This window comes from Kogia breviceps, chromosome 1 (genome assembly GCF_026419965.1).
Source record: "Kogia breviceps isolate mKogBre1 chromosome 1, mKogBre1 haplotype 1, whole genome shotgun sequence".
Lineage (NCBI taxonomy): Eukaryota > Metazoa > Chordata > Mammalia > Artiodactyla > Physeteridae > Kogia > Kogia breviceps.
Window position 1 is genome coordinate 44,777,755 of NC_081310.1, and position 20,707 is coordinate 44,798,461.

At 41.7% G+C, this 20,707-nt stretch overlaps 1 protein-coding gene across 3 annotated transcripts in view; it reads right to left on the bottom strand.

The window, feature by feature from the left end:
- Positions 1 to 3,689, bottom strand: part of RASAL2 (RAS protein activator like 2) — a 386,290-nt gene extending 382,601 nt beyond the window's left edge. For 2 of the 3 annotated variants that reach the window (XM_059056130.2, XM_059056124.2), the window contains exon 1: positions 2,976 to 3,640. In XM_059056130.2, the coding sequence (XP_058912113.1) occupies positions 2,976 to 3,177 (202 nt within the window). In that variant the 5' untranslated portion in view covers positions 3,178 to 3,640. Of the gene's footprint in view, positions 1 to 2,975 lie in introns of all 3 variants that reach the window. The other variant, XM_059056121.2, reaches the window with a different exon arrangement.
- Positions 3,690 to 20,707: the final 17,018 nt, after the last annotated feature.

The following is a 20,707-nucleotide window of genomic DNA, read 5'->3' on the forward strand; positions in this document are numbered from 1 at the left end:
CTAAATATAGGTCTACATATTATAAAGCTCTGGACATATTCCAAAAAGTCTGCAATCATGACAATACACAAAACTCTGAATATAGGTATAATCCACCGAAGAGCCAGACCTATCAGTAGCAAACTCAAAACAGTGCCCAGTCTTCAAATTTTGTGAGGCAAACTAATAAAATATTGTTTCCAAAAGTTTCTGTAAGTAAATAAATAGAAGTTTCTGTTAAGATATCTGGGGAGAGGGGTTACTTCCGTTCTTGTTGTTGTTTGTTTGCATACTGATTTCAAACGTTAAGTATATTGAAAAGGATATAAACCATAGCCAGAAGCCAGGAGCACTTAATACAGCTCCTTACTTTTCATCTTTAAAACCCACAGGTCTATTCTAGGTTAGGTCTCAAAACTGAATGAGCTAGATCTGAGATTCCCATCCCCACCTCCCTATCTTGTGAAAACATTCCAAATAAATATACATCTGCCCTCAACATTCCTTCTTTCAAAACTCAGTTCATTGACCTTTTGATAAAAGTGCTCCCCAGAATCCTGATAGTCATGATTTAACTGTATTAAAGGCTTGCTTGATGCCTGGCCCCAAGAGTCAGGGTGGAATTGGGAGGCAAAGTTCTAGGTTAAATTATAGGGTAGGCCATAGAATCAGAAAACTCTAAAACTAAAATGTACCATAGATACATTTACTCCAGATTCCACATTTTATGTAGAAACCTAGATTTACTTGCCCAAAGTTAAACAACAATTTGTGGCAAAGCCAGAATGAAAACCCAGGTTCTCAACCACCAGTTGCATGCTCTAGACTAGTTTCTGGATTTCTTTAAAAAACATTTGAGTACACTCATCAAAGTCTCTTTCAATTGGGTAAAAGAACCATGATGTTCCAAAACAATCAGGATTTTGAACACAGAAAACAAATAAACAAGAAAACCATAACGAACTGTTTTCCAAATTGATTTTCTACATTCTATTTTTTTTTTACTTCAAAGCTTTTCAAAGAGCTATACCACAGGCAATTTAAAAACTAGCTAAGGACATAGAAAAGCCAAGAGTCGTTCAGATAGTTTTGGAATATTTACATCAAACTAAAGACAATAAAGTAGTACCCAACATGAGCTCCTTAGAGGAAGGAAAGTAGCAGTACTAAACAGTAAATTAAAACTTCTAGTTAATTGATAGGGAAGACAAAAAAGTTACAGTGCAGTAGAAAGTCTGCAAATTGGTTTTGAAATGCACACTATATATGTGTGTGTGAGAGAGAATATACATATATATTTAAGAATATACACACAAACCTAGCCCTAGGAATGGACTACAAAAACAAGCACATAGTTTTATATATTATATGCAAAGAAGGTAGTTAACACTAGGTCTAGAAAATCCAGACAGAATAGTTTGACACTGAAATACTGAATTGTCATATATACATATTCTTGCAGTAACAAGGCCCTATCTCTAACTTCATATAAAAAACAATATGCAAAAGAAGTGTATAAGGACAGGAAGGATAGAATAGGAAAAAGTTGTAACCACAATATACTCTAATTCAAGCTCAATTTCAGATTCTCACCAACCTTTGTTATAAACCATCTGCTAAGTAGGAACAGCAGGTGGGTGGAAAAATCAGGCATTAAAGTTTTTAATCTGCTGAGAATGAACTGGGTGACCTTGCATCATCTCCCACTTCCTTGCTTTTTCAGTTAATTAAAATAACATCAAGAAACATTTATAAACATCCAGCAAAATACAATTAAGAATTGGTTACAAAAATTGATGGATTTTTAGAACTACAAGGACCATTAAGAGATTTAATCCAATCCATTAATTTTACAGAAGAGGAATGAGACGTCAAAAAAGTGACCTGCTCTGCTCCAAATCACATAGCCATTTAGTGGGAGAAATGAGACAAAAATTCAGATCTCTGGACTCCCAGTTCTAAGATCTTTCTCATGGTGATAGACTTAAAGTCTTGAAATCAACTGAACTATCCAGGAAGACAACTTCAAAGTCACAGTTACTCTTAAATAGTAAACACACACCCTGTTCAGGATGAAAAAAAACAACAATGTACTTGATCACTAACAGGCTTAGATGCACATGACTGCAGGATAACATCTTAACATTGTGTTGATGTCAGGTGCTTCAAATTTGCCATCTTATACTCAGCCATATTACTAATGGTCCTGTGAGCTAGTGATAAACACCTTGACGTTTCAATATTTTGGAAAGCCACAGCTCAGTCCTGAATGCCAGGCTATAAATCCTTGGGCTATGGTTTTTCAAAACCAGCATGGTTTTAATGCTGCCACAAGGCTCGCCCTAATAGAATCTCATCATTCAGTTTTAATTAAAGAGGTGGTTACTAGGAATGTAGAAAGGGAAAGTTTTAGTGTGTTCATCACTTTTTAACTTGCTGAGTAGCAACCCAGTCACTTTACAAAGAGCACCACAAACAATAGTGCAATCTGAAACAATCCACACCCCTTGGACTAAATGCTTGCCTTTGGAAAGTGAGGTTCAGAAAGAGGTTATAGAATTAAGACTGTTCCCACCAAATAAATGCTTCTGATTTTTATTTTATTATCTTAACCTCTGCTAAGCTTTTTCATAATATCTTAGTTTCCAGCCTTGCCTCACTCCAGAGAAAGCAATGAAACGCCATTCATTTGATTTCACGGTGTGTTCTTGAAGATCAGCTGACACTTCCCTTGAAGTCACCACCTGAAAATTAAGTCTACATAGCCCAACTCCACCTTAAATTTACTGCAGGTACCTGAAAAGGTCCAAAGACCATACTGAGTCACATCTCTCTCCTCAAGTACTAGTATGGAGAAACTTGTCAGAAATGCACCCCAGAACCAAAAGGGATGTGGGAAACGGACCCAGGATGGATGGGGACTGAGACCAGGGAATGAATTTCAGCCTGAGCAAAGATACGAAACATCAGCCTCTAAGACGGCCTTTGGTCCTTACCGTACACCCGGACCCAGCTCTGTTGCTGGCACACGGACTCCAGAAGGATCCGATCCAACATGCCACCGGCCACGGCCCCACTGACCGGGACAACAGCATCCAGCTCCTCTGGTGGGAGCGGCGAGTCGGACTCCAGTCCCGGGAACATCTCCGGCCAGGAGAGCGCCTCCGCGGCTCCTCCGGACGTCAGGGAGAGCTCCATGGTGCCCCTGAGGGACAAGGCGGCGGCGGCGGCGGGGGGGCGGGCGCGCGGCTCCGCGCCCTGCCTGCGGGAATGGGAGGAGGAGAGCGCAGCAGCGGGGGCAAGGACCCGAGCGGCAGCCGGCGCGGATGCGGCTCACCTCCTTCCCCGCCGCCCACTGCTCGCGGCTCGGGCGCTGCTGCCCACCTGCAGCCGGCGGGCGGGACCCAGCCCGGGAGGCGGATCCAGCGTGGCCCCGGGTGGGGGTGGGTCCGGGCTCAGGTATGGGTCCCTCCCGGGAGGGGACGTGGAAGGACCCGGGAGGGGCGGCTCGCCCGCCCGGCCCCTCGGAGCGCCTTTCTGTGCCCCAGCCGGCGTCACCCGCGGGCCGATCGGGCCGGAGCTGGGGATGGAGTGGGGCCAGGCAAGGCTGGGCTGGGGGCGTCGCCGCCAGGGGCCGCCCCCTTTGACCAGCTCCCCCCGCCGCCGCCGCCGCCGCCGCCGCCTCCGCCTCAGGGGCTCCGAGTGTCCACTCCCTCACCCCTAGGGGGGATGGGGGCGGGGGGGGCGATGGCCCCCGGGTTCTCGCCCGCCAGTCCTCAGCACCCACCCCAGGAATGAGCCGGCCCGCCCCTCTAACTCTCAGGCCACGGCTCTCGCCGCAGCTCGGGATCCGGCTCCGACTCCGCGGCGGATCCCACAAGCCCGGCAGCCGCGGCTGTGGCGGCGGCAGGCGGCATCCCAGGGTGATAGGCCGGAGTAATCGAGGGCCGAGAGCCAAGCCGCGTGTGCAGTAGAGTAAAGAAGCGGAGGAGGAACTGCCGCCGAAGGCAGGAAAAATCGGACCCCGAGTTATTCATCCAGCCAGTCCCGCCTACTTTCCAAATAGCCTCTCCCCCCACCACCCTGCAGTGCGTTTCCCCGTCTACCAGTCTTCCCAGCTGCTTCTTGAAGTGGATCCGGCGTGGAGAGGCGGGGTGGAAAAGGGGTGCGGGAAATTTAAAAAGAAAGGAAAAGAGCTTCCCTTTCCCCTTTTCCCACCCTTTTCCTTGTATGTATGCATTTATGTCTTTATTTATTTGGACCAACATTTCTTTCTCATTGGACGGAGAGATTGGAGATGCTGCTTTATTTTACAGTCACCCTAGGGGAAAAGCTTCCTTCCTTCCCAGAGAGGAGAGTTGGCAGCGGGGTCTGGGATTGTGGGATTGTGTGGGGACCGCGCTCTGCGACCTGTCTGCGCCAAAGCTGGATTTGTCATCGGTTTAGAATAGCATGCTTAAGAAGTGTGGTGTGGATGGATGGACGGGCCTCGCAAGCACACGAAATGCTCAAAAGCCTAGTATTAACCAAACATGTTTCTCTTTTTTTGCCTTCGATCTTTGTGCAGTATGTTGGCATTTTTGACGAAGTCTCTAATGATGTCACTTGCGTTTTATTTTTGGTCTATCTGTAGACTTTCTCCCTTGACCTTGGGTTTAATTTTATGCCCACCCGAGGCGATATTCACCAGTTCAGATTTGAGTTGCTGGAAAAGTAATAATTATGATTTTAAAACTGAAAAGTAACAACTTAAACAGTGTCTTGCACATAGTAGGTCTCCAACAATGTTTCTTGAACATGGCTGCATAAAACCTAGCAAGGATTCCATAAGTATACATTGCGTTGTTTTTTTTAACTCCTTTTGGCGGGGGGGGGCGATGTTTAGTGTTTGTCCCCCGTTTCTCCCTACTTGGCACAAAGAGATGGGTCTACAAGGGGACATTTTTGTTTTCTGTATTGTTTGCGCTTATCAAGAGGTATGAGGACACATTTTGTAATTTTCTCTAAACTGTTATTTAGAGTAATAGTATTTCACAACAGGAAGTAACCTTAGAGAGAATATCGTCCTGCCTCCTGTTTAACAGGTGAGAAAACTGAGGAACAGCCATGTTACCTGGCAAATCAAATCAACCACCAATACAGATAGGTCTGCAATGCTTCAGTGATATTGTTTACTTCAACTTCTTTCCCTCAAAAACCTTTTGTGATTAAGCTTGTTGATATGTGGCTTGGTGATGTATTGAAGTGATCGTTTCTAGTATCTAGAACTCTGATTTCTTACTATCTGACTCCATAGTCAGACTTCCAAGTCTAACCATCGTATCCCTCAGTGTTTGGACAAAAGAAACTGTTGAAGCTAGAGATTTAGAGCCCTGCACTGAATAGAGCTAGAGCATTTTTATTTACACTAAATTACCGTTGAACTCATGGTAACAGAAATCAGAGACTTCCCTGGTGGTCCAGTGGTTAAAAATCCACCTTCCAGGACTTCCCTGGTGGCGCAGTGGTTAAGAATCTGCCTGCCACGGGTGCTGGGAAAACTGAACAGGTACATGTAAAAGTATGAAATTAGAACACTCCCTAACACCATATACAAAAATAAACTCAAATTGGATTAAAGTCCTAAATGTAAGGCCAGACACTATCAAACTCTTAGAGGAAAACATAGGCAGAACACTCTATGACATACATCACAGCAAGATCCTTTTTGACCCACCTCCTAGAGAAATGGAAATAAAAACAAAAATAAACAAATGGGACCTAATGAAACTTCAAAGCTTTTGCACAGCAAAGGAAACCATAAACAAGACCAAAAGACAACCCTCAGAATGGGAGAAAATAGTTGTAAATGAAGCAACTGACAAAGGATTAATCTCCAAAATTTACAAGCAGCTCATGCAGCTCAATATCAAAGAAACACACAACCCAATCCCAAAATGGGCAGAAGACCTAAATAGACATTTCTCCAAAGAAGATATACAGATTGCCAACAAACACACGAAAGAATGCTCAACATCATTAACCATTAGAGAAATGCAAATCAAAACTACAATGAGATATCATCTCACACCGGTCAGAATGGCCATCATCAAAAAGTCTGGAAACAATAAATGCTGGAGAGGGTGTGGAGAAAAGGGAACCCTCTTGCACTCTTGGTGGGAATGTAAATTGATACAGCCACTATGGAGAACAGTATGGAGGTTCCTTAAAAAACTACAAATAGAACTACCATACGACCCAGCAATCCCACTACTGGGCATATACTGTGAGAAAACCATAATTCAAAAAGAGTCATGTACCACAATGTTCATTGCAGCTCTATTTACAATAGCCAGGACATGGAAGAAACCTAAGTGTCCATCGACAGATGAATGGATAAAGAAGATGTGGCACATATATACAATGGAATATTACTCAGCCATAAAAAGAAACGAAATTGAGTTATTTGTAGTGATGTGGATGGACCTAGAGTCTGTCATACAGAGTGAAGTAAGTCAGAAAGAGAAAAACAAATACCGTATGCTACACATATATATGGAATCTAAGGGAAAAGAAAAGTCATGAAGAACCTAGGGGCAAGACGGGAATAAAGATACCTACTAGAGAATGGACTTGAGGATATGGGGAGGGGGAAGGGTAAGCTGTGACAAAGTAAGAGAGTGGCATGGACATATATACACTACCAAATGTAAAATAGATAGCTAGTGGAAAGCAGCTGCATAGCACAGGGAGGTCAGCTCAGTGCTTTGTGACCAACTAGAGGGGTGGGATAGGGAGGGTGGGAGGGAGGGAGGGAGATGCAAGAGGGAAGAGATATGGGAACATATGTATGTGTATAACTGATTCACTTTGTTATAAAGCAGAAACTAACACACCATTGTAAAGCAATTATACTCCAATAAAGATGTTAAAAATTTTTTTGAAAAAAAAAATAAATGCATGTATGGGCACTGAAAAAAAAAAAAAAAAGAATCTGCAGGGGACACAGGTTAGAGCCCTGGTGCAGGCAGATTCCACATGCTGCGGAGCAACTAAGCCCGTGCACCACAACTACTGAGCCCGCATGCCACAACTACTGAAGCCCGCGTGCCTAGAGCCCGTACTCTGCAACAAGAGAGGCCACCTCAATGAGAAGCCCGCACACTGCAACTAGAGAAAGCCTGAGCGCAGCAACGAAGACCCAATGCAGCCAAAAATTAAAAAAAATAAAGAATCCATCTTCCAATGCAGGGGACGGTGATTCGATCCCTGGTTGGGGAACTAAGATCCCACATGCCGCGGGCAACTAAGCCCGCGCACCACAACTGGAGAGAAGCCCACGCGCCACAACTAAATATCCAGCAAGCGGCTGCAAAGACCCAACACAGCTGAAAATAAATAAATAAACATTTTTTAAAACAAAAAAAAAAAAAAAGAAGAAGAAGAAAGAAAGAAAGAAGTCAGAGAGCAAGGGAATAATGGGCATCAGATGTACAAATTTGGGCATCTCTTTATTAGTCACTATATAAGGAATTTATTTACCCAAGCAGTTATTTCAAAGCAGCATTAGGAGTGGTGTATGAAACATTCAGTGGTTTTTTTTAATTTCTTTTTCCTAGCTTGCTCTCTCATTAGCGTCACTCATTGTTGAGATGAAGAAAAAAACTTCTGCCAATCCCCAGTAATCCTACTTTCTGCATTCAGTTTCCCCAAATCCCAGTTCTTCCTTCACCTCCCCATTCTGACCCCAGACTGGCTTCAGTGTTATCTAGTTGCTTAAGTAACAGTATGTCTGGAATGTATCTAATGTTTATAATTTAAAGAGAAAATACTTTCACAACCTGAACAATAATTCTGTGAGATAAGCCAAACCAGTGTTTTTTAAAATCACCATTTAGCCAATGAAAAAAATTGAAGCATAGAATTCTATTAAGCAACCTAAATAAAGAAACATAGCTAGTTCATAGATTAAAACCCCAGTTTCCTAATTTTTTAATTCACTGATGGATCTGGATTCCTTAAGGGGTTTCCCCCCTTTGGCAGGTAGAATTGTTCTAACGGTTGTGGAGCCAAAAGTAAACATTTCATGGTTTTTGTAAATTATTATCACTTAAAAAAATTGAAGAAAAATAGAATGAACAAAAGTGTTAAACCAATCTGCATTGCTGGGAGGAAATCCCAGATTTTAAAGTGAAGATAAATCCTTTGCTGTTAAAGTCTTAGTTTACATTGTAGTTTGCAAACAGGTCTTTGTGTGTGAAGATTCCCTACCTGCCCTACTCTCTCCTCCTTTTTCCTCCCTCTAGAGCTTCTGACACCAAGCTCCCAGAGGTGATCTACATATTTATTGTCAATGGAATTCAACTCTAAGAATCTGACCCAAAACCCAGGACCAGAGGGAACTAAAAATTGGGGAACTGTGGAGGAGAATAGATAATAAATTCCCTGGTCATAGTCTGAAAAACAAAGGCTGGTAATAATCTGAGATTTCCAAAAGAAAGAAAGAAGCTTTGGGTTCTAAGTACACATTTTCAGTATAAAGGAGAGATGAGGATTTGCAATCTTGGCTGTCATTCTGAGGACCAGGTACATGTCCAATTTTCTCATCTGTTTGTCTGTCAGAAAACACATACATAGGAGGCTCCATCATCACAAATGCTCTTAACTATTTTCTTAATAGCCAGTTCCTTCTAGTCAATCTAGACACTAGCTCTAAACCCCTAATCCCCCAAGCAGTAATGCAACTGTGGTTCACCAGCCACTCCCTTTCAATATCCCCTTTCCCCTTGGACACAATGATGTGGCACTCTCTTGATTATATTCTGTAACATTGGCCATGCCCAGTTCATCATAATGGAAGAATTTAGACATTTCTCAAGACTCTGTTGTCCCTCTTCTTCCTGCCTCACTCTCCAATTTCTTGGTGACCTTTTCACTTTGAGGATTTCAGCTCCTTCACTTAGATAATGTTGACTCCAAGATACCCATCTTCAGCCCCATCCACAGTACTGAGGTCCAGTCAGGAGGAGTTTGTGAATGTTGAACACCTCCACTAAGCTATGCATGCTTCCTGTGCTTCAAATTCAGTGCATGGAAAGTGAATTCTTTCCCCCTCCCCCCCCCAAACACCCTTCTCTTCTTGAATGTCCTTTTTATGTTAGTAGAACTAGTAGGTTCTACCACCGACTTGCTTAAACACGGAGTTACCTTTGAGTCCCCTCCTCCCTCCCTAGCTTCGCATAAATCCAACCCATTTGGAATGCTTTCCATTCCCACTGACCCCATCCTAGCTCAGGCTTGGTTAGCTTTCACCAAGATTATGCATTGGCCTTTTAGCTGTCCTCCTTCCCCTGAGACCTTTCCACTTCCAGTTCATCCTACAGTTTGCTGTAGGTGAATTATCCTAAAGCACAGTTCAGGCCAGGTCACATCCAAGTTCAGAAAGACAGCTCCCCGCTGCCTACTAAGTAAAATGCATGCTCTGCTAAGATTAAAAGGGCCTCCTCAGTGTGGTCCCAAACCATCATTGCTACCTGACTCATAGCCTATGCTCAGCCACCCCAAATGGCTCATGTTACCCAAATACATCCAGCACTTTTCTTGCCCCTTGCCTCCTCTTGTTTCTTATATTGGGAATGTCCTTTTCTCTACCTCTGCCTGCTAAAAACTCACCAACTTTCAAGCCCCCGCCCCCCCCCCCCATCAAATGCGGATGTCCTCCTCCAGCAAGTTATTTCTTATTGTCCAAGCTGGCAGTGATCTCTTCTTCCTCTGAGTTCCCATGGCATTTGTTCATATCTGCCTCTGGAATCAATCACAGTTTATAGTATTTTGAGCAACTCTAATATCTGCTAGTATGTTATAAGCATCTTGAGGACAGAGGCCTTGTGTTAATTCATTCATGTTTACACCCTACCTTGTCTTTCACATGCCAACCCCTCAATGAAACTAGAAACCAGGAAACAAGAAACTAAACTGGAAAACAAAACATGGTTGGGTTCATAGATGTTTGGGGCTACAAAAACACCTAAAAAAGTCAATTTAATGAACCTGGCCATGAAACCCCATTCTGACCCTGCCTGTCCCCCATTTAAAATATATATATATATATATATATATATATATATATATATATATATATATATATATACCCCAACAGGAATAGAGTCACAGATATAGAGAGCAGTCTTGTGGTTGCCAGGAGAGGAAAGGAGGGGGAGGGAGGGATTAGGAGGTTGGGATTGACATATACACACAACTGTATATAAAATGGATGACTAATAAGGACCTGATGTATAGCACAGGGAACTCTTCTTCATACACTGTAATGATCTATATGGGAAAAGAATCTGAAAGGGAGTGGATATATGTATATGTATAGCTGGTTCACTTTGCTGTACAGCAGAAACTGACACAACATTGTAAATCAACTATACTGCAATGAATATTTTTAAAAAGTAAATCTAGGGCTTCCCTGGTGGCGCAGTTGTTGAGAGCCCGCCTGCCGATGAAGGGGACACGGGTTCGTGCCCCAGTCCGGGAAGATCCCACATGCCACGGAGTGGCTGGGCCCGTGAGCCATGGCCGCTGAGCCTGAGCGTCTGGAGCCTGTGCTCCGCAACGGGAGAGGCCACAACAATGAGAGGCCCGCATACCGCAAAAAATAATAATAATAATAAATAAATTAAATAAAATAAATATAAATATAGCTAGACCCAAGAAAATGACCTGGCTTGCCCAAGGTCACACACCTAGTGACAGAGGAAGGATTAGAATTGCGACCTCCTGAATCTTAATTCATCAACTCCATCAACAGATTGTTTCCTTCCTGCTCTTTTCTGTCCTTCTCTAAATGGAGGTTTTTCTTATTGATAGTTTTCTTCAGTAACGTAATTTTGTTCTTTTACGTATTATTAAAGCATTTGTGCCACATTCCTGGCCCCACATATAATTTTAGCAAAATTATACTTTTTTTTATAAACCAAAGGACCAAACAGAGACATCAGAGAAACATCTGGTCTGATTCATCAGGGTAGCAGCAACATTTCTATTTATACATGAGCACAGCCCTATCTTTGTAGCTCTCAGCTGTTCCTCATTGCTCAGTATGTCCCTCTTTTCAGCCTTGTCTGTCCCCCATCAAGAGAGCATCCTGCATCCTGAGTCTTAAGCAGAATCCAATGCAAAGGAAGAAAATAGATTCCCTACTCCCTAGAAGGGGTCTGTATTTCAAAGGAACTATTTCTCTACTTTCTGTCTTTTTATTCAAGAGACTAGGACAGTGAGCCTCAAGTGGTTGGGTGGCTGCCATTCATTCTGCTGCATTCTGGGTAGAAAGAGTTGGATGAAAACCAAAGCTGTGGCATGAGTCAAGTTTGGAAGCAGGTCAGGTGGAAAGGAAGTGAGTATTCTAAATGGGAAACTGAGGTTGAGGTAGAGAACTTAAGGAACACTGACTCTCCTCACAGCAGCATTTGACTGTGATTATAAATTAGAAACTGCTGGATCTTAGACATTCATCGGTACCAAGAAAAAACTTAGGGATCTTCTGGGGGTTTGTGAGTACTCTTTTATACCTGGCCCGTGTTGCCTAAGAGAAAGTCACTGTTTGTACCAACTGATGACCAATTGTTTGGGAAAGCAGCAGAACAGGCCAAACAGAGCTCCGCCAGTCATTTCTTTTTGGTACAACCTCCTCCAGAATAATAACCTTGCCTCAGCATTCAGCTGCAGGAACGCAAAAAGAATAAAAACACTCAGATGGAGCCACAAGGACCACCGACATCAGGGCCTCATTGAAACCTTTCGAGGTCCTAAGCACTGAAAATAATAAAAGGCCCTACCGCATACCATGTAATTAAAAAGAAAACATTGCAGGGACTTCCCTGGAGGCGCAGTGGTTAAGAATCCGCCTGCCAGGGCTTCCCTGGTGGCACAGTGGTTGAGAGTCCGCCTGCCGATGCAGGGGACGTGGGTTCGTGCCTCGGTCCGGGAGGATCCCACATGCCGCAGAGCAGCTGGGCCCATGAGCCATGGCCGCTGAGCCTGCGCGTCCAGAGCCTGTGCTCCGCAACGGGAGAGCCCACAACAGGGAGAGGCCCGTGTACCGGAAAAAAACAAAAAACAAAACAAAAAAAAGAATCCACCTGCCAATGCAGGGGACACGGGTTCGAGCCCTGGTCTGGGAAGATCCCACATGCCAAGGAGCAACTAAGCCCGTGTGCCACAACTACTGAGCCTGTGTGCCACAATTACTGAGCCCACGTGCTTAGAGTCCATGCTCCACAACAGAGAAGCCACTGTAATGAGGAGCCCACGCACTGCAACAAAGAGTAGCCCCCGCTAGCCACAACTAGAGAAATGCCATGTGCAGCAACGAAGACCCAACACAGCCAAAAATAAATAAATAAATGTAAAAAAAAAAGAAAACATTGCAAAGTGTCAGAGAGAGCAACAAAGTGCTGATTTTTTTTTCAGTGATGACCGCTACAGAGCCTGTTTTAGAAATGGCAAGCATCGAACTCTTAAAATTTTTGTGTGTGTTTTTGTGTACTCCTGCTTTTGCCAGCACTCTAAACACCGTATCTTTTCCAGCTCTGCCTGGAACATACAGTACCAACCATCTATTAACTAACACAATCTATGAAGGGGGTAATCTTTAGAACATTAATTTCTGTGTTTTTCTAGTAGCTATAGAAACACTAAATTACTTCAGCCTAGCTAAAGAAAATGACCTCTTCCTTAGCATTTTTGTTCTAATGAGTCCCCAAAAATGCAATTTAAAAAATCAAAGCCAAATGATTCTAGAGTGGTGATTTTTTAAATGATTTCACTGTCCTTATGTTACCCTGAGAGCAATACTATCACCATTTGTCAACATGTGGAGGCTACACAGGCCCATTTTCATTTTGCCTCTAGTTTAATAAAGGTGTTAAGACATCGGTTATAATAGTTGGAGCCTATTTAAAATGACTCTTGTGAGTAAAGACCAAAAAAGACCTAAAATATATCCCTAGAAGGCTGTCATCTAAATATGGATTAACATGGTCATACCTCCTGAAATGTCTCACCATTATTGATCAGGGTGGATTGTTTTTGAGAATAAGAACTCTGGAAAGTTTTTTGGGATCATTTTCCACTTGGTCTGTAACAGGACATCCTTACAAGACAACTAGGGAGGAGCTAGAAGTTAGAAGCTAGTAGTCAGAAAGTGGGGTACTGCCGTTTAACGTTGCTGAGGTGTAATGTCTGAGTGGTGACAAGATATAGAATGTGGTCCTGGGAAGTATATAACTGAAGTAGAGTGGAAAAGAAGATTGCAAGTGTTAAGGAGGTACAAAAATTAAGAAGCTGGGGCTTCCCTGGTGGCGCAGTGGTTGGGAGTCCGCCTGCCAATGCAGGGGACACGGGTTCGTGCCCCGGTCCGGGAAGATCCCACATGCCGCGGAGCGGCTGGGCCCATGAGCCATGGCCGCTGAGCCTGCGCGTCCGGGGCCTGTGCTCCGCAACGGGAGAGGCCACAACAGTGAGAGGCCCGCGTACCGCTAAAAAAAAAAAAAAAAAAAAAAAAAAAAAAAAAAAATTAAGAAGCTAAGTTATTGAACTTTTAGGATGGGGGTAGGAGGTGGAATAAAGAGGACAACTGTGAATTAAGTCTCAGAGTCTTTGGGGAATGAAAGGAAGCAACCTGAAGGGTGGTTAGTGGCAGGGAGGAGGAGAGGGTAGTGATCATCCTTAAGAGAAGGGTGAACTTTTACATGAGAGTTAAAGAGTGATGGTCTGGAAGTAGCAATGGGATTACAAGTAGCCAAATACCAACCCCTGCACCTCAACTCCCTCTATAGCACAACATAACAAAGTGTATGAGAAAATGAACAACCCCAACTGGAGGAATTTGCAGGGCAAATCCTAGCCTTGAAGGAAACGCCCTTAATTACCTTGGAGGCACATACCTCCAAGAAGAAATATTAAGAATGTATTTTATTACAATGGAATAATGATCCATATGACTCAGTTGGAAAGGATGATTAAGGGGCTTACAGTGATAGGTACAAGAAATAGGAAACAAGGGGTTTATAGTGATAAGATGAAAAAGTAAGAAAGTACTAAACCGTTAAAAGGACAAGGGTAAAAGAGAATAGGTGACTAGAAGCATTTATCTTTTAATTAGTGACTCTGAGGATTATAGGGAGGAGAAAGAGACGGGCTTCAAATATTATACTTTGGTTGCACAGTTTTTGTTGTCCCAATAGGATAAAGCCTCTGTCAAAATGCAGAGATGGGCTTCCCTGGTGGCGCAGTGGTTGAGAATCCGCCTGCCGATGCAGGAGACACGGGTTCGTGCCCCGGTCCGGGAAGATCCCACATGCCGCGGAGCAACTAAGCTCGTGAGCCATGGCCGCTGCGCCTGCGCATCCGGAGCCTGTGCTCCGCAATGGGAGAGGCCACAACAGTGAGAGGCCCGCATACCGCAAAAAAAAAAAAAAAAAAAAAAAAAAATGCAGAGATGTGGTGAGGGCTGCCACAGAGTTTCTAAAGAGGCCATGAAGACTTTGTTCTTGAACAAACTGTGTCTCTATGTTTGGAGTTGTAGCAGTGAGCATAGTTAGAAAAAAGCTTCTCTCTAAACTTGTGGCTCAGCAAAGGGGCCATTTCTCCGTTTCATGAGAACTCAAATCCGTTGATCTCTTTATTTGATTCCTAGACTCTCTTAGTCCCATGCCCTGCTTGGGATTAAGAATTGCTCATCTGAAATACTCTCACACGAGACTTTTCCATTCCCTTGCACCCTGTCCTGCAGCATCAACTCTAGATCTTTCCTACAGTCTGCTTCTTTCTGCTCCTCCTTCTGAAACAGCTGAGAGCTGGAGAAAATCACATAACCTAGAGTCTTGCTTGGTACAGATTCAAGCTCATCCGGGCACTCAGAGACTCCATCAATCCCTTAACTTATTTTTGATCAATTCCCTCTCCCATTCCCTCCAGTAAATATACCTAATCTTAGGAGTTCCCTGGTGGTCTAGTGGTTAGGATTCGGCGCTTTCACTGCTATGGTCCAGGTTCAATCCCTGGTAGGGGGAACTGAGATCCTGCAAGACGCATGGCATGGTTTAATTATACACACACACACATACACACACACACACACACACACACACAACCACACATACACACATCTAATCTTTGTCTCTCTCCTCAGGACCTAGTCAACTCTCAATTCTCATTCTCAAAATAATTCTGCCTTCCATATCAAGGAGAAAAATTGAGGCCACCAAGAAAGATCTCCTTCAACATCTCCACCCCACCACCATCTTTTCCTTCAGTCTCAGAGAATGAGTAGTTCCTCCTCTTTTTCAAAAGTCAAGCTCTCCTACCTCTTTCAGCCTCAACAATTTTCTTCTTTCTTTTTTCTTTCAACCACACTTTCAGCAGTGAGGGCTTCTTCCCTCAGTTTATATGTTCATCTCTCCCATTTAATCAAAAAGCTCCTGACCTATGAAATGCACTGATGTCTGCAACTTTCTTTAAAGTGTATGCACTAAAATAAGATGTGTTGATGAATGGATAGATGGACAGATATGTGATAAACCAAATATAGCATGTATGTATGCAAATCTTTTGATGATTTTTCCTATTGAATTTGTCTTTTGTGACTCCATGAAACTTATATATACATAATATATACTGAAATTTACTTTTTGCATTCAGTATTGTTTTTTTAAGATTTATCTACATTGATACTCATGGATCTAGTCCATTCATTTTAACTGCTGTGTAGCTTTGTATTGTATAAATATTCCAATATTAATTTATACATTCTACTACTGATGGTTGTTTCCAAATTTTTGTGATTGCAAACAATAAAGCAGTAAGCATCCTTAAGGCAATTCTCCTTGTGCATATGTATGTATAAGTGTGCCTCTAGATATATGTCCAGAAATTGAATTGCTATGTATTAGGGTACACACTGATTTCACTCTATAAAATATTGGCAAATTGCTTTCCACAGTGGTTGTACCAATTTACTTTCTCATTAACAGAGTATGAGGGTTTCTAATTTCACATTCTTGCCAAAATATTATCAGATTTTAAATTTGTGCCATTCTCATATATATGAAAATCAGTCAAATTTTACATTTACATTTTCCTCTAGAGAGGTTAAGCATCTTTTTATATGCTATTGGCAATTTAGATTTCATGTCTCTGAATTGCCTATTCACAGTTATTGACAAGTATTTTTCTATTCCATTTTGGTCTTTTTCTTATTGATTTATAAGGTTCTCTTTATATACTGTGCCCTAATCTTTTGTCAGTTATTTGATTTGCAAGTATTTTCTCTTAGTCTTGTCTCTTAACATTGTTTATGATATCTTTCTCAATAGAAATTTTAATTTATCTTTTTTGTTTGTTTATGGTTTGTTTTTCACGCCTTGAAAAAGCCTCCCCGGGACTTCCCTGGTAGAGCAGTGGTTAAGAATCCGCCTGCCAGTGCAGGGGAAAACAGGTTCGATTCCTGGTCCAGGAAGATCCCACATGCCGCTGAGCAACTAAGCCCGTGAGCCACAGCTACTGAAGCCTACGCACCTAGAGCCTGTGCTCCACAGCAAGAGAAGCTACCTCAACGAGATGCCCGCGCACCGCAACAAAGAGTAGCCCCTGCTCACCACAACTGGAGAAAGCCCGCGCGCAGCAACGAAGACCCAATGCAGCCAAAAATAAAAATTAATTAATTAATTATTTTAAAAAGCCTTCCCTACTTGGAAGTAATGAATATATTGTGCTCTATTATCTTCTGAAAGCTTTATTATTCTGTCTTTCACATTGAAGTCTTTGATCCAATTGTTATTTATTTATCTGTACAGTGGGAAGTATCTAATTTTTCCTTGTATGGATAGCTAATTGACCCTGCACCATTTATTGAATAGTCCAGCTTTTCCCCATTACTTTGTACTTTCACTTCTATTATATACCAAGTTCTCATATGTGTTGCTTTCTGTCCTGTTCTATTGGTCCCCATTTATTTATTTATGCTCTAGTACCACATTGTGTTAATTTCTCCCCCTAATTTTTCTTTTACAAAATTACTTTGCCTATTCTTGGCCCTGAAGTATTCCATGCACATTTTAAAATCAACTGGTCAAATTCCACAAAACATCCTGCTGGGATTCTGACTGTAAATTTAACAAAATTTATACATTGAGGAGAATTGTCTCTTTATAATATTGAGTTTTCCCTTCAAGAATAAGCTATTTCTTTCCTATTTTATATCTATCAATAAAGTTTTATTTGTTTATACAGATATTAGATTTTTTGTTAGATTTATTTCTGAATACATTATAGCCTTTCTTGCCACTATAATTCAGGGATTATCATTATTATATTTTCTAATTGGTTATTGCTTATGTACAGAAACACTGTCAGTTTTTGAGCATTGATTTTGGGAATTCCCTGACCAGGGATCAAACCCGGGCCCCCTGCATTGGGAGCATGGAGTCTTGACTGCTGGACCATCAGGGAAGTCCCTTGAAAAACTCTCTTAGATATGGGAACATATGTATATGTATAACTGATTCATTTTGTTGTAAAGGAGAAACTAACACACTATTGTAAAACAGTTATACTCAAATAAAGATGTTTAAAAGGCAAAAACAAAAAAAAGAAAAACTCTCTTATATGTATTGATTACATGTCAAAAGATTGTCTTGAATGTTCTCTGTAGATAATCATATTACTTTCATATAATAACTATTTTGTTTCTTTCTTTCCAATCCCTTTTTCCCCCTTGTCTTACTACATTGGTTAGGTCCTCCAGGACAATGTGGAATGGACACACTAGTTCTGTCTTGTTTCTGACTTTAAAGGGAATGTTTCCATTATTTCACCATTAACTATGATGTTTTCTATAAGTTTTTGATATTAATGATTCTCTGATCTATTTCTAGTTTCCTAAGAAGGATATTTTAAAATCATAAAGTGAGTGTTAAATTTTATTAAATGTTTCCTTTTGTATTTATTGAGGTGATCATTTAGTTTTTTCCCTTAATTGGATAAGATAGTGAGTTACATTAACAGATTTCAAAAAATAAAGTATCATTCCATTTCTGGGATTAAATCTTTCTTGATTATGTTGTATTTTTAATGAACTATAAATATTTTATTTCATTTTTATGTATCTATATTTATACGTGAGACGAACTAATAACTTTCCCGTCTGGTGCTGTCCTTATCTGGCTTGAGTAATCTTCCTGGATACTCAAGGGGGTTGCCTCCTTACGCACTCCTCAACCTGTTTCTACTCTATGACAACAGCTCTCAAAATGATATCTAAGTGTATAAATTGAAAGCCCTATATTGCAATGCTTCTGCTACATATAACAATTAAATTCTTCCTTCTTAAAATTTACTCTTCATTTTAATAACACTCTCCTTGTTCTCTCATGCATATTTGAGCATTCCTTCTCTACCTTCTTTGTTGGCCTATGTATCTTCTCCTTGGAATCTCCCTTGACCAGCACTCTTCTCATTCTACAAGGTTTCCTAGGTGATCTGACGCATCCTCAAAGTTTCAACTATCCCCGTAAAGAGATGAATTTCAATGCTGTACCTTCATCTTACATCTCTCCCTTCAGTTCTTATCCTGACTCATTCTGGCTGTCCTGAAGTCACCTGGGACTTCACACATTTAGAATAGAACTCTCCATCTGCTCCATTAAACTGGCTTCTCCTCCTGTAGACAGAATCTTAGCTCATGACCCCTTTATCCATATTTGTCATCCAAGAGAGAATTCTTTGGATTCGTCCCCTTCATTTCACAAGTCCAATCAATTACCATGCCTGACAATTTAACTTCCTCAACATTACTTGATCTGTTCCACCTCTCTACCTTCACTATCCATGCCTCAGATAGGGTTCTCTTCATCTTTTACCTGGACTAGAACAAAAATTTGCTAACAAATCTCCTTTGTTTTGTCTACCTCAAATATAGATACAACCACACGGGTCTTCCCTGGTGGCGCAGTGGATAAGACTCTGCGCTCCCAATGCAAGGGCCCTGGGTTCGATCCCTGGTTAGGGAACTAGATCCCACATGCATGCCACAACTAAGGAGCTGGCGAGCTGCAACTAAGGAGACCTGGAGCTGTAACTAAGGAGCCTGCCTGCCACAACTGAGCCCACGTGCTGCAACTAAGGAGCCTGCCTGCCACAACTGAGCCCACGTGCTGCAACTAAGGAGCCTGCCTGCCACAACTAAGACCAAGCACAACCAAATTAATAAATTAATTAATTTAAAAAATATAGATACAACCACAGGCACCATTACAACCACTTTCTAATTGTTCTCTTTACAGTCATTGAAGTAATTTAAAATTCTAATCTTGCCATGGCACTTTTCTGCCTCAAAACCCTCTAATGTTCCTCAATTGCAGATAGGATGGTCTACATTTTTTAACATGGCGTTCAAATCCCAGAGTTATATAGCCCTTATCTTTTTCTGTAAGTTCATTCATGTCTTAATCTTGCCTCCAGCAACTCAAAACCATGTGTAGCCTATGCATATTTTTCCTTCCATGCCTTTGCCATGTTGTTCCTTCTAGAAAGCACAGCTCCACTTCCCTTCACCTCACGTACCCCAACTGAAATCTAATTCCCCACCCCATTTCTATATGACTAACAGTTCACATCCTTTAAGATCCAACTCAGCTGTCAGCTCATTCAAAAACCATCCTAATGTTGACCCCTCCTGCAGTCTTCACTAAGTGCCTCTCTTTAATGATCTCATAAAAGTCATTGTTATTACTATATTTTGCACTTACCATACTGCACTGTAATTATCTGTTTGTGTATCCCCAATGGACAGTGAACTTATCAAGAAAAGCAACTGGGTTTTATTCATAGTTAAAGTCCAAGAACCTAGCAGAGTATCTAGCACAGAAATATTTGTTGAGTTCAATGAATAAATGATTTTGTTGAACTGAATATTCTCTTTGCAGAAACTTTTGGTCTTTCTGATTATTATTGCTTAAAATTTAGTTTTCGCTAGACTTTTCCCACCACACAGACGTCATAAATTTAATTTTTTTTGCCCTGGATAACCAACTCTAAGAATAGTAAAAAAACAGTGACCTATGATGTGGCTAATATGGTCTAGATTAGAGTACAGAACCACCAGGGAAAATAGAAGCAAATAAAGTAGGATACAATGATGAAAGGAGAGGATCCAAATTGGAACACATACTGTCTATCATCCCTAACTAGGGTTTTCACTAATACTGTGGTGAGGAGTAATGGAGTAATGAATATTTATTAGTAGAATCACACTGTTAATGTCTCCTGGATTATCTGGAAAGTCAGATCACCTTGAGGTTTACATAAACTCATCTGGAAACCCCATCCCATGTCTTATGGGGAAACCAATGCTCTCCCCAAACTCCCTGCAGTTTTTCTGGGCTCCCCATGCTCTTGATAACCTCAGGATTTGATTTCTGGCTTCTGCTGAATTCCCATTCTTCGCTTTCTATCTTGCAGCTGTTCCTTTATCTTCATTTGGCACTGGCTCAAGGGTGGGTTACAGCCCCTCCTCCTAGATTTCCCGTCCCAAATTCATGAGAGGCAGCTGTGTGCAGTAGTATCTTCGTGCAGACTCAGAGATAATGTTTGCCAGATAAGAGGCTAAATGGCAAATACGCAGCACTCTTCAGCAGCCAATTTAAAACTGAAAATTTGATCTTCTTGCTCTATTCCTACCAAC